The 15048-nt window shown below is 42.0% G+C and overlaps 1 protein-coding gene across 5 annotated transcripts in view; it reads right to left on the bottom strand.

Moving 5' to 3' along the window:
- FYCO1 (FYVE and coiled-coil domain autophagy adaptor 1) overlaps nucleotides 1-15048 on the bottom strand; it is an 825109-nt gene that overhangs the window by 263503 nt on the left and 546558 nt on the right. For all 5 annotated transcript variants that reach the window (XM_078688154.1, XM_078688155.1, XM_078688157.1 and 2 more), the window contains one exon: nucleotides 6105-6254. In XM_078688154.1, the coding sequence (XP_078544280.1) occupies nucleotides 6105-6254 (150 nt within the window). The remainder of the gene's footprint in view (nucleotides 1-6104; nucleotides 6255-15048) is intronic.

The raw sequence follows: 15048 nt of genomic DNA, 5'->3' as shown, positions 1-15048 counted from the left end.
AAACCTCGATTCACAACGAAGACTAAGGGAAGTGTGTGATCTTCTTTGGAAGTCACCACGGCTGACACCTTTTTAGGTTAAGAACTTGTTAAGTAGGGATGTCACTTAGTCTAGTGTAGGGACAGTCTAATCTAAATTTTTCCTTTCTGTAAATGACTTCCAAGCTACAGCTTGTGTCTATTCTTGCAACTTTGGTGATTCTGGAATTGGTTTTGGTGATATTCTTCTGCCGACTAAGAACATTTAGAAAATTCATGTTTGTATTGATACCCGTATATCTTTTAAACCTTATTTTGAGATGTTTGTATCTCCAGTTAACTTTGGCTTTGAAATAAACTTTTAAACCTTATTCTTAGTAAGTGGTTCTTTAGAGTGGTGTAAGTCATTAACTGATTGACCTAGTAGTGGATTGCCTTTTACTCTATGACAGGTACCAACGGTTCAGTCGACCTGAATTGGGATCTAGATCTATAACTATAGACCAGAAATCCTGTGTTAACACTACCATATCTTGATGAACCTGTCCTTGTTTGCTCCTTCTCTCTCAAAGGCAATCAAGGGTGTTGAGATGGTGAAGGAGTAATTGAAGAGCCTGGGGTTCATGATCAACAATGAAAAACAAAATAGGTACTTACAAGTAGGAGTGGTTTTGCAGCTTGAATAATTTTCTCGATTCACATACTGTGCATTATTCCTCCAACTAGTGGTCGGGTCAGACACTCTCTCCTTGTATAGTAATCCATTTTTACTTTCCTCTTTTTTTTTTTTGTTGTTGTTGGTCATCAACGGTCCACACCATGTGGTGCTTTTTCCACACTCCTCTGATGCCAGACGCCGTCCCATGAAGTCTCCACTCTTGGTCGCCATCTTCAGATTCTTTAACCAACACAGCAAAAACTGCTCTTTTGTGCCCTATTTGATACCCAATTAGGACAGGATAGGATACTAACAATTCAGAGTACCCTCAGATATGGTTCAGTCAATCTGCAAACTCAGCAAGCTCATGGTTGAGGATGCAGGACCTGATGGCAGCTCTAACTCAGATTGTACTATGGGCACAATATTAACTGAAACCTTTGGCTCAATCAAATACTGAAGAACTGGTCTCCCAGCTCTCTCCAATACAGCCTCTTGATTCTCACAACATTAAGCATAGCTTATTGAAGTCAGTTGGTGGTTGGTGGAAGATAATCTATTGAAGGGGTTCTTATCCAATTCGGCTTTGCTAACCACGATGCCAGCCTGTGGGGGCAGGGTGCAACTCTAATGGATCAGGAAAGGAAGGGCCTCTGGTCACAGGAAAAGGCAGGACATTCATCCAATTTGGGAAAATTAACTGCATTGTGGTGTGCATTCTGCACATTCGCCCCTCAGTTGAATGGAAACATGTCATTATCAGGGTAGACAGTCAAGTCGGAAGATGCTATTTGAATCAACAAGGGGGTACGAAAAGCAGGGATTTCAACCAGATAGCTAACATCTTTTAATTGGGGTGGGGTGTGTGGGGGAGCGGTGTGTGTGTGTGTGTGTGTGCGGGTGTGTGTGTGTGTGTGTCTGTCTCTCTCTCTCTCTCTCTCTCTCTCTCTCTCTCTCTCTATATATATATATATATATATATATATATATATATATATCTACCGCATGGCTCCCTTCCTCTCCCGTTAGGCGCCGCTTGCTTTGGCCGCGTTACTCCTGCAGTTGAGCCCAACTGCTGACAAATTCAAACAAGGTTCCCCGCGTGGGGAGATGTGGAGTCGCAAAGAAACGGACTCGTTAGCTCCAAATAGTGTAAGGAATTTCTTTTATTCCATCAATCCAAGGGGTTATCAAAACAAAAACTACCAACGCGTTTCGACAGCGTCCGCTGTCTTGATCACGGTCAGTTTGTGCATAAAGGCTCATCAGTTTTAAGGATACAAAACAGGAAGTAATGGTTACACCCTGGTGGGCGTGTGCGAAACATTTTGCAGGTCACATGGTATATCGTAAAGACAATTGGAATTGTGGATGTTGTAGTTTCACATCTAATAGGTCGACAAAAACCAATTTACATCACAAATATTTTGCATTCTTATGACAATTCATTACTGAGTCTTTACACCAATTGATATTGTATGATATAGTAGGACCTTTAGTCTTCGAGATTACCATTTGCTTTTTTTCGGGGAGTACCGCCCTCCAGTGGGCGAGTTTAACCAATTCATGTTTTGATTTCAATTGGGATCTTTTAAATTGTGAGCCTGATTTTATCAAAAGTGAGAATAAGTGAAGGGGATAAAAACAAGGTGAAGGGACAAATGAATTTAGTCAATATGTCAAGTAGGATGATATAAGGAAAGGAAGTTTTAGTTCAAAGTCAATTTTCAGAGGTGTATATATACAAGTAGCGAGGTTTCAGTCCAAAGTCATGTTAATTTTCAGAGGTGTATGTATAGTTCTTCCGATTGGTTTAGTCCATACGGAGTCATCGTTCTGAAGTTCAAGATGTGTCTTGACTCTTTGCGTCTTAAGAGTTTTTCATTGTGACCACCCCTTTCAGATAGGCTAATTGTTTCCAGACCCCAGAAGCGTAGTTGTTTCCAGTCGCCATTGTGGTTTGCTTCCATGTGTTTAGCCACGGCATTGCCCCTGTCCTTGTGTACCGTAGCACGTACATGTTCCAAAATGCGCTTTTTTAGCTCGCAGATGGTGCTGCCAATATACCTCAATTTGCACGGGCACTCGATCATGTATATGGTATATTTGCTATTACAAGTTATGCATTCTTTGATTTGCCAGATCTTGTTGTTCGGCATAGTTATTTCAGTTGTCGGCTTGGCGATGTCGCACACTTTGCAATTGTAACATTTTATGAAGCCTTTTATTTTTAACCATGATTTCTTTTTGGCAGTTTTTTGGAAATGACTGTGGACCAGTTGGTCCTGTAGATTTCTGGCCCTTCTGTATGTTATTACAGGGTGTTTGCCTTTTTTTTTGCCTATGATTGGGTCTAATTGTAGGATTTTCCAGTTTTTTCGCCAAATTTGGTTTATTTGTTTTGCTTCCTTACTGTAGTCCAAAATTAGCCTGATTGGTTCATTTGCTGTAGTGGGTGGAATGTCTTTTTTCTTTAGGCAATCAGCCCTTGTTGTTTGATTTGCTCTCTCCCAGCATTTATGTACAATATGTTGGTTATATTTCCTCTTTTGGAAGCGTTTTATTGAGCTTTTACTCTGTTTGTTCCATTCAGATTCCTCGCTGCAAATTCTTCTTAAGCGAAGAAATTCCCCATAAGGGATACTTGATATCAACGTCTGTTGATGGAAACTGGTTGCTTCCAAGGTTGCATTGGTCGCAGTACATTTTCGATGGAGTGTGGTTTCCACATGATTGTTGTTTATATACACTTCCGTATCCAGGAAAACAGCTCTATCTTGGCTAATGGTGTAGGTGAATTTTATGCATGGTGTGCTGTTGTTCAAAATTTGGAAATATTCCAAGAATTTTTCTTTTCCCCCATTCCACACTATAAAAAGATCATCAATAAATCTCTTCCAGACTATGATGTGTGAAACCTACACACAACACATCATAGTCTGCTTGGTAAATCCTTGACCAATAAGGATGAGAAGAGAGGAGTAGATGAGGGTGTTCCAATTACTTACCGGTAATTTTCTTTAACCCAATTCGTACTCCTCCTCATCCCAGTCCACATCCCTCCCTCTCTCCCTTCTTGCACTTCCAAACTGGGCTTGGAACAGACAGGACGAGGAGCAGGGAGGTAGAGCATTTCAAGTAGTCAGTTACTATAGAAATAAATAAACTGTCTATGTCTACTAGTGATCCGAATGTGTGCTAATCTGTCGGAGGTGGGAAATGCCTCATATGGTAAGGACTGGGATGAGGAGGAGTTTGAATCAGAGTAATGAAGATTCCTTGTACTTCGAATCTGGAACAAGAAAACATTTAGGTGTGCCCTTAGATTTATTAACTTTCTTAGATGTCTTTTTCATAAATATAGATGCACTCAAAGGTCTGTGGGTTGGAAGATGATGCTGCTACTGCTCCTTAAAATATCCGAAGATTGACTCAACATTTATTGTCTTAAAATGGGTAAGGGATAAGCCACAAGAAAGCAATGGTGGCACAATCTTTGACAAATATAAACCGCATTGAAAAAGAAAGGAATTCTTTAAAATTGATAAAATCCTAAACAATTTAGGCCCAATTACGAGTACAGGGTTCCCAAGACTGCCGTACCCACTATGGCGTTCTGACCGCCCGATTAAGAGTTCGGCGGTTGGACTGCCACAAGCCTGATGCAAGACTGCCGCCACTGCCAGGATCCTGGATCCCGATTGGGTGGCGGTGGGGAAAGTGGTGATAAATGTCAGCGATGCAGATGCTGTATCACCGTGCTGATCACAACCTGCCTTTCCGCTGACCTGTTCAAAAGGTTGGTGGAAAGGCACGGAAGAGGACCCAAACAGGGCGAATTTGTCCATGGAAGGTTGTGCACGGGGGCACATGTTTTGCCCCCGTCTGCTTACACTTGTGCGTGCACTGTGTGCCATGCACAACATGGTGCATGGTACACAGTACACCAACATGCAAGTAGTGTTGCCACTTTGCCGGCATATGCTTCAGGCTCTTTCTATGAGCCGAAGCATGCTGCCCCAGTGGCACTGCCAACACACCATCACCAGGCTGGTGGTGTTATCGTAATACGGTGGTCGGTAAGCCGCCGGCTTGGCCGCGTTCTGCCTACCGCCACAACGGCTTTCCAGGGGTCGGGCCGCCGATATCGTAACAAGGCCCTTAGTCTGGTGAGATGACAATATTTCCAACAGTGCAGTGGTTAAAACCCTCTGCTAGGAACAGAGATAATGACTTTAGACATTTAAAGGAAGTGTATCAATAGGTTTGTGATTGAAAATTAGACGTCAGCAAAGGTTATCAACATACCACAGGAATGAGAAAAAGAAGGGTATGATAATATACTTGGTGACGATTACAAGGTAGTCCAAATTGCCAATAGGATGGTAACATTGTTACCAGTCATGGGGCCAGAAATAGTTATTGGCTATGGGGCTTGTAACAATGTCCATAGTAAATCTGCAGAACTGAACAATTCATCATCATCATACATAACTTTATTTCGATTACAGAGATCTTAAAAAATACATAACACAGCACAATTTTAAGACAATATAAAAGATAAAAGACCAATATTAAAAGGGCTGCCATAAAATACAGTTTGAGAAAATACAAAATTCATACAATACATTTTGAACGTTTAATCCATAGTAGTTACCAGTATTTGGCCAAGCCAAAAACTATTACCCTATGTGTATCGGTAGATAAAATTCTCAATACCTCAAGATAGTGGCCGGGCCAATTTGTTTACACAATGGGATAATCCACTTGGCCCTCAAGATTTTATAGTTGGGCCAAAAAAATAACATTTCACAGAAGGAATACAGCTGCTGAAAGCAGACAAAATCTTTGGGTGAAACTACAGTTTAGTTCTTAATTTCTCAGACGAACCACAAGGTTCTAGTTGTAATAACCTTTAACTCTACTGTCCGGTGTTACTAATACTCATGGGATCTATGACTGTGGAAGCAAACGTAATGTGACAGGTGCTAGGAACCTTGTAATATGTCAACCTCTATTTACCTACATTCCTTGAGACATACAAACTGTTTTAATATCACAATTTTGAATGTACAGATTTCTGAGGGACTTTCTATTTTCCAAACATTTCTGTAAGGGCATCCACAGTGAATAAGACTATTGTGATGCAGTTTTTAAAAAAACTTTTCTTTCAGAGCATCAATTGCAATATTTAGATCAGAGCACTATGGAAGTGTACAATGCATCTGCTCAGATAGGAAGTACTACTCAGAGCAGAACAGGCCATTTTGGTAGTTTGGTATTGGTCTTGGAGGCTGCTTTGAAAGCAGGATGGCCTGCTATGAGCAATCCACACCCCCATTCAAGTCACACCCTTCCGAAGCTTGGGGGTTGGTATCAACATTCTCCCAGGTCTGATTTAGTCTCTAGCCCGGCCCTGATGCTAATTAACACTTACGGGCAAGTGAACAGTGCTTCTTCAGACTAACCTGCAGTGATGTCGACGCACCATCCAACTGAAGCTCTTACCACAGTCCAGACACTGGGTAACCTCTGTGTCCCCAAGCCAGCGTTCCTCTGCACGGATCTTTTGCTCATACTCAAGAGCATCTGATTTCTGCCACAACACATCTTTATCCCTGCAGAACAGAGCAACAAGTTAATAGAATATTCTTATTTCTTCATCGTTACCTTACTATCATCAACAACTGAAATACATTCTCACTCTCCATTGTTAATATGGTCATAAAATGTATTAGCCTACCTCTCATACCATTAACAGGGGCTCTTCAGAAGACTGTGAAACAGCGTTTCAAACCTTTTGGAACCACGGCCCAATTTTTAGAATGACAAACTTTTTTGATCCATCTAGCTTTACTGGGCATGAGGCAGGTAATTTATTGATGTAACTAAATTGTGTGTTAGCACAGTACCGTTTAAAGTTAGCACATTTTCCAATGAACTGGCAACTACATTTTCAGAAACATACAGTTTTACTGGATAGCTATATCCACAAATGATAATGTGTGGAAATATGGATTCAGTGAATATTTATAATTTGTCCATCACCAAGTAAAGTGTCTAGATTTATTTTGATCCTTTTAAAATCTTTGTTTCCATCACACTTAAAAATTACAAATTACAAAACAATAAGCTTAATTTTTGCTTCCCTAAATGCTAAATGTGTACAATTCCTTTGCAGGTATTTACATTTTGTTGTGTGTTACAAATAAAATTACATGCCTGTATCCCAGCAAGATTGTCACATAAATCAATGTACATTTCTTTATCTGAATTCAAAGAGAAGGGAATTTTTTAAACATCAATACCCATTTTAAAAAATAAGCACAACTTTGTTAGAAGACCTAGCCTTGACAATAACCGTTCACGTCAATCTTAGAACCACGTCAAATATGACAAGATGAATACAGAATTTACAGGTCTTTTTTATTGCTTGTACTTTCCCACCCAACAAAAATTGACTTGCAACCCACCAGTAGGTTGCAACCTACCATTCGGGAAACGCTGCTGTACAACTTTGTAGTTTTATCTATGTTATTAAGTAGCTTGTTTTGTAGATTGCACGAATCTAAGTGAACAATCTCATGCTTTATTTTTTAAAGATGGAACAAGACAATATTAACAGATAGACAGATTGGGTAGGTAGCTTATAACTATAGAAGCAATTCACAAACAAAGGATCATATCTAGGTAGCGTTTTGACCTGCTGGTCAGATAAAAAAAGCCAGCTCTCTCTTGGGAGCAGGGAGTTCCTCAAGTATAAGGATAATGCACCCAATCAAGACTGCTCTCACATAAATGCACCCCTTGTAGAATGACAGCATCCCAATCATACAATCCTAAAGAAAAATATTTTAAAAATTCGGCCAAATTGGGTAATTTACATAACAGCTTTGAAAGAAATTGGCTAAAAAGTAGCAGGTCAGGTTCCACACAAATCTTGGAAGGGACGCTCATTACATAACTTACGGCCCGCTTAGTGTATCCAAGAATCCACAATAGTGTAGAGGATTTCTAGCCAAGGTAAGTTTGCAAAAACGTAGGCCTACCAGTGCATGAACAACACATTCTGACAAAGAAAGGTGATTCAAATGTTCTCGGTTTTAAACTTTATACGGCTTCCTAGTAATCTTTAAAAAATAATTAACTATCTTTTTCCATTCCACTTCAAAGGGACAGAATGGATAATAAAAAGATGTACTCATTTCAAAAACTCAGGCTTAGACATCAAAAACTCAGGCTTAGACATCTGAGTTATTCCTCCAATAAGATTGCTCTTTCAGACTCATGGATGTGGAAGGGTTGTGGTAAGAAGACATCTGCTGAAAATGAGTTGATGTCCCATCCTACCCACTCTCGGTTCCCCTGCCTCATTTAGAGGCTGGAGTCCCTCTTGGTATCCATTACAGGATTCTCCCTTGGCTGCACCATTGGAAACCATTTGCCAGAGGCTTGTCCGTCCAACTGATTTCTACTTTACAGCATAAGAAAGAATGACACCATTTCTCCTATCACAGTCATCATGACAGGCATGGAAGCTGCAAATACAAAAAATCTTCAATGATCACCACGCAATGGGATAAATCTCCCGATCTGTCAAGGCCATTGCTAATTTGCTTTAGAAAAGCCAACCTGCATGTTAGTAGTTTGTTTTTTAGACAGTTATGACTTGTCAGCCCGCACACCATTATATTGGCCTTGCTATGTTGTTGAGCACACCTCCAGCAACAAATCCCACTGATATTGTAGTAAACTTACAGCTGTATTCTCGGGGGCCAGTGAGGTCTCCCCACATCTTGTCAACCTAATTGTGAAAAACGTAAGTGCTCCTTTGACACTAGAGTTACCTGCAGTGTTGCTACTTTGATTTGAAGGGAATTTCTCGGTTCAGGTGGTGTTGTTAAAAGCATTGCATTCACCTACACATCATGAGCTGGGTACATACCAAATATGTTTGAACTTTGTAGGCAACGACTGGTGTTTCAATGGCTATTGTAATATATATGGTCTGTGTGAAGTGGGCAGAACACTGGGTGGTGTGGTACATCACTGTGCTGGCCGTGGTTTGCTCATTGTGTTTTGAGGCGATTTAAAGGAAGACTTTGACAGGGCCACACAGTGTACATTGGTAGTGCACGGGATTGTGGAAAGGTGTGAGGTTGTTTGGTATTAGGCTGCAGAGAGGAGTTGATGGAAGTTGTAGAGTTGGATTGTTCAAAAAGTGTAATAAATAGGATTGAAAGTTGAAGAGGGTGGTGTGATTTTTACCAGAAAGTATAATGTTGTACTTCTGTTGTAACTGTTTATGGAATGTTGATGTAGTCTATTACAATGGGGGTAGAGCATATTTTGAAGCAAAAACAAGGTCCGTAATGTGGTAAATAAATAATTAAATACCTGTTCTATTTTTGACTAGATATACAATAACAGATAGCTCAATAAATAAGAGTCAAGATTCGAGGTATCTTGAGTTTGCAGGTTTTAATACAGCATAAAGGACAGCAACAGGACAACCTGCACGGGAATAGGATGGATGGCAGCTGCCGGGGGCAGGATCTGGGAGCATAAGGGGGTAACTTTAATAACAGTACATAACATATATATATACTAAAACAATTGCATTACAGTTAATACAGTAGGCGTAGCAGTGGGCGGAGTTCGTAGCAGTCGCGAAAGATAAGGCTGAAGTGGGTGTAACAAGAGGCGTGTACATAGACATGTGATGTAAACGTAACAGAATATGTCATAAATGGGGCGGAAACATGGAGGGGGCTACCTAAGGAGCCGGGACCTCTGACCTAGTGGTGCGCGCAAACTGGCAATGACGTGTTACTAGGGAGAACTAGGGGCTATGACTTCTGTGCTAGAAGAGGAGACTAAAGTCTGGAGTGTCAGAGCGACATGTACCTAAACACTATCTAGTATCTGATGTTTAGAGAACATGTTGATAGAATCCAAAAGTTATCAGGGTAAAGGCTAACAGACTCTAAGACTGGTGCATGCATTATTCTACATGTAGTGCGGGTTGAGGAATATTAAATGACCATTAATACAGTATTTCTCTTACATGGAGACATAAAAGCTAGACTATGACTGAAACTATTGATGCGATTCAGTAGCTTAGGAATGCAGAGAAGGAGGGCTTGACTGATAACTAGAATCATAACATACTCTTGGCAGACAGAGAGGCAGAGCCAGGCCGAGCCGGGCACTGTGAGGCAGGAAGTAAGTGAAGGGTCAGGGATGCAGGTGGGGCTGTATCGCTCCTCAGCGAGGGTTCAGGAGACAGGAGCTGAATCTGGTGTCCGGGCCCTTTTGAGGCCTAGAAACGGGGACTTTTACTGAATTAACGTGCACACTGTGAAACGTGGCCACATAACTTTACATAGGCTTAATACTCGTAGCTTTCACGAGAACTAGAAAGTGGCATACTGAAGTTGGACACAACTAGAATTGCGTCTTTAATCGATCATAAGGAAATACATATGCATATTAATCATGCACATATAACATAAGATGGGGAACACGTAGGGACACAGAACATGGCAAAATTTACTTTTCCACATTCCCTCCTTGTCACTACGTTTCCATCAGGAAACATCAATATTCATGATACCATCTATCATTTCATACAGTATCATTTGCTCGTCTCGAATTGTCTTGGAACGGGACTTAGGACTAGGACTTGGAATACAGGATGTAGCACAAATGCCGCAAATCGCAGGGCCACATTGTAAACAGAGGCAGCAACTGAAAATGATCATTACTGCTATACCTAGGGATGACAATACTTTCCATCCCCAGGCAGAAATTATACTCCAGAGCCAACCGGACCATGTCCAGGTGCCTGGATTCTGGTGTAACTGATGGGCAATTTTATGAAGTCTGGTTATAGCTGAATAAACAGACGGCGCGTTATTAGGAATGAAAATGCAGCAACTAGATCCGATGACTCTACATGCTCCTCCTCTATCGGCCAGTATGACGTCAAGAACGAGACGATTTTGGAGCACGACAAATCTCATAGCAGATTGCTCTTCGGTTAAGTTACCTAGAGCAGAAGTAGTCTCATTCACTACTGCTTCAAGGGTTCTGGTTAACCTACGGATTAGCTTACTATTCTGGACAGGGCCTATAAAGAAGAAGAATCCTTTATTGAAATCTTGATACTGTTCTAGAGCAGTTTCAGTTTGATCGACAATCGGGGACTCGATCTCCCTTCTATGTCTAATGTGTACTAGATGTGTGTTTCTATGATAATCGGATGGGGCTAGGAAAACTGGTGGCAGTAGGAAGGCAATGTAACATGTTCCATCCCAATCGAGGGGCAGACGAACATATGCGGTCTGACCACAAACAAAATAAGAATGACGTGAGGCTTTGAAAATAGATTTCCCACTGTCACTATACTCGACAATAGTAGTACAATCACTATGTCCTACATGTGCGGAACCATTCTTTCGGACACATAATTCGCCTTTGACTGGTAGTACTGAAATAGCAGGTAAATCTGGAGTGGTATCAGACTGAACATTCAGGACCATAAAATTCGAAGAATAGTTACCTAAATTATAAACTTCATTTTCTAGATCTAACCCTGTTCTATGGGTGAGACCTTGCTTGTCTGGAAAACATGTACTGTTCAGAAGGGACATATCAGTTGAGGATGACGTTAACGTGGACCATGCTCCACATGAACCATTATGTGAAAATGGATAAGGAAAGAGTGGCAGAACTCCCTTCGGTGTCTGAAAAGGGGGAGTCGACCACACACCCAACAATTAGTGGCATTGCTGGTCTGGTGTGAATAGTGTAACATACGGATAAATGTATTATTTCTCATAGCAAGACGATAGGATAGCTCGTGAGGAGGCAGATCACTAAATGTGTGCTCTACTGTAGCATTAGAAAACTTATTTACATGAGAAATTGGAAAACATAAATGCAATGCATAACTTGTGCAGGTAACCATCAAACTCAAAAATAGAAGAAAACATAGAATAACGATACATCTGATAGAGTTTTGACTAACTCTCTCACTATGGGGGTCTATCTCATACATGTCAGAAACCTGTCTAACCGTTTCACCCGAGGGGGACTTAGACAATTAAACTGGCTGACTTATTTTACTAGACCGGAGCTTACTTTTATACTCCTGCTGCGGAGTTTCCTCTAACAGGGGAGGCTTGGAATCAAAGTTTGTAGCCGGACAGTCCTTGAGAATAGGGCAGTCTTTAGAATTCTGGTAGTCCTTAAAAATGGAACAGTCCAATGTTTTTATGCGACATCCATGGAATTTCTTGACGTGGGACAGGTGCACCCAGCCCTTGCGGCCTTCTAGCTTCACGGCCGTGCGGGTGGTCAGAAGGACGAGTTGAGGTTGTTTCCAGCGGGGCTCCAGCGGACTTGAACGATCAAAGTTCCTCACAAGTACAAAACATCCTGGGACGATTTCATGCGGTTTCACCTCGGTATTGTCTGGAAATGCGGCGGCAACCTGTGAACGACAAGAGTGGAGGGCAGACATCAAGGAAGCTAGGTAATCTGTCAGCATATTACTGGAAACATCTGTAATACTTCGGGGTCTAGGTGTACCCCACATGTTCGGGGGGCGGCCGAATACGACCTCATAAGGGGACAGACCTGATCTGGAATGTGCGACCATGCGCATATAAAATAGGGCGACTGGCAGAGCTACTAGCCAGTCTACACCTTTCTCTTTACAGACTTTGGCAATGCGGATTTTTAATGTCTGGTTATGTCTCTCTACGAGACCTGCTGCTTCAGGATGGCGTACACAATGAAACTTCCACTGGTACCCTAACAGAAGGGACACATGCTTCATTAACTCAGATGAGAATGGCTGGCCGTTGTCTGAATACACGACCCTAGGGAGTCCATAACGAGGGAAAAATTCACGAACCAGCTGCTTGGCAGTGGTCGCGGCTGTGTAATCTGGGACTGGATATGCCTCTGTCCACCTGGACAAAGCGCATACAACTACAAGGACATACTTGAAACCTCGACATCGCTCCATCTGAATATAATCCATCTGGAGGACTTCAAAAGGGTGGTCAGGAGGCTGGAATCCCCCTTGTTCCACCGGGACACTTTTACCTGGATTGAACTGACAACATATCATACAGGTACGGACTTTCTGCTTGGCTGCAGCTCGTAAATGCTTGTTGAACCAAAGGTTCTGGATACTGTCTAACATGGCTTTTTCTCCTAAATGTGCAGGACTATGTGCGGTATTAATAATGACTTGAACCATTGAGTCGGGGAGAAACCATGTGGCTTTTCCCTTCGTCAACCATCCCTGATCTGTCTGGACCCCTCCTTGTTCGGACCATTTCTTGATTTCATCAGGAGTAGCATGTAACTGGATATCTATGACATCTTGAGTGGGGTCCTTAACTGTCATACATGTAGTCGGATCTGGAGTGTGTGTCTGTGTCATGTTAACTGGAATGTCTGGAGTCTGAGCTGTGAGCTTGGCTGTTCGATCTGCTAGATCATTACCTCGGGAAATAATGTCAGTGACTTTCGTATGTGCTTTGCACTTCATGATAGCGATAGCTGTCGGTAAATGTATTGCATCTAACAGAGCTTGAATGAGGAGACCATACTGAATCTTAGTTACATGAGAGGTCATAAAACCTCTTTCTTGCCAGAGCACTCCAAAGTCGTGTACGACTCCGAATGCATAACGTGAATCTGTGTAAATATTAACTTTCAGGTTCTTGGCACGTATGCAGGCTTGGGTCAGAGCAACTAGCTCTGCTGCTTGAGCGGACAGAGTGTCAATACGGTGTGTCTCTATAACTTCAGTGTCAGTAGTCACTGCATACGCGGCTACTAGTTCTCCTGTACTTGTTCTCATACATGAACCATCCACATAAAGTGTCAGGTCGGGATCAGGTAGTGGAATATCTGTCAGGTCTTGTCTTGGCTTTGTCATGGTGTTAACTACTTCCACACAGTCATGTGTGGCAGGATTTGAAGAAACTGACGGTAACAGTGTAGCAGGATTTAGAACGTTGCAGCGTCTGATTTCTATGTGTGGCTGGAATAGTGTCAATTCATAACCTGTTAAACGTGCAATTGTCAAGTGCTGAGTCTGTGTTTGGTTTAAAAGAACTTCCACGGAGTGTGGAACTTGTACTGTCAGGGAATGTCCTAACACTATGGAATCACTTTGTCTGATAGCTAGTGCTGTGGCTGCAACTGACTTGAGGCACGCGGGCAGAGCCTGGGCTACTGGATCTAATGTGCTCGAAAAATAAGCACAAGGCTTGTATTGTCCTGCTTGATCTTGTGTGAGAACAGATAATGCAGTACCTTCACGTTCTGTGACAAAAAGTGTAAAAGGCTTACTGTAGTTCGGTGTTGCTAGAACAGGAGCTTGGCATAAGGCTTTCTTTAATTCATTAAAAGCAAGTGTATGTTCAGATGTCCAAGGGAGGACAGTCGATACGGCTGCCTCCTGTGTCGTTAACTGTATCAGTGGCTTGGCTAGGAATGCATACTGAGGAATCCATTGTCTGCAATAGGAAGTGAGGCCGATAAAAGCTCGTACCTCCTTCTGGGTCTTGGGCTGAGGAAGACTCGCTATTAACTGGATACGGTCAGGTGTCAACTGCCTACCCCTCTTGGACAGTAAGTGGCCTAAATAGATCACTTGCTGGACACAGAATTGATGCTTCGAAGGGGACACCTTGTGCCCCATCTCGGCTAGGAAATACAGAACTGTAAGTGACGCACGCTCGCAGTCACGTTCAGAACGGGCTGTGATCAGTAGATCATCGACATACTGGAGCAGGGCAGTGTCAGTTGGCATGTGAATATTGTCTAGTTGTCTCTTAAGTGCTTGACTGTAAATGCTAGGACTTTCTGTGAAACCTTGAGGAGCTCGTGTGAATTTATAGCTCCTTCCATTTAAACAGAATCCGAAAAGGAACTGGCTGTCTGGATGAATCGGAACACTGAAAAATGCGTTCTTGAGGTCTATGACAGTGAAAAATGTGGCTTCAGAATCAATGGCTGTCAATAGGGAAGAAATATCTGGAACAACTGGGTACTGGGGAATGATACATTTATTAAGTTCTCGAAGGTCAATCACTAATCGATATACTGGAGGTGCATTTGGATCAGTACGTTTCATGACTGGAATAATAGGAGAATTACATACATTGGAGTCCGTTTCTACAACCACTCCTTGAGCAATGAGCTCGTCAATAATTTTGGATAAGGCTGCCACAGCCTCAGGTGGCAATCTGTACTGCCTGATTCGTGGCAGGACTATACCTTGCTTGAGAGTCACACGATGTGGTGTGATTTGCATAAAACCAACATCAGTTGGACCTTGTGCCCATAGATGCTGCGGAACATTCAGTAATCTTGGATCAAAAT

This window comes from Lissotriton helveticus, chromosome 4_1 (genome assembly GCF_964261635.1).
Source record: "Lissotriton helveticus chromosome 4_1, aLisHel1.1, whole genome shotgun sequence".
Classification (NCBI taxonomy): Eukaryota; Metazoa; Chordata; class Amphibia; order Caudata; family Salamandridae; genus Lissotriton; species Lissotriton helveticus.
Note: the sequence above shows the minus strand (reverse complement) of the source record. Positions and strands in the feature narration are given on the sequence as shown.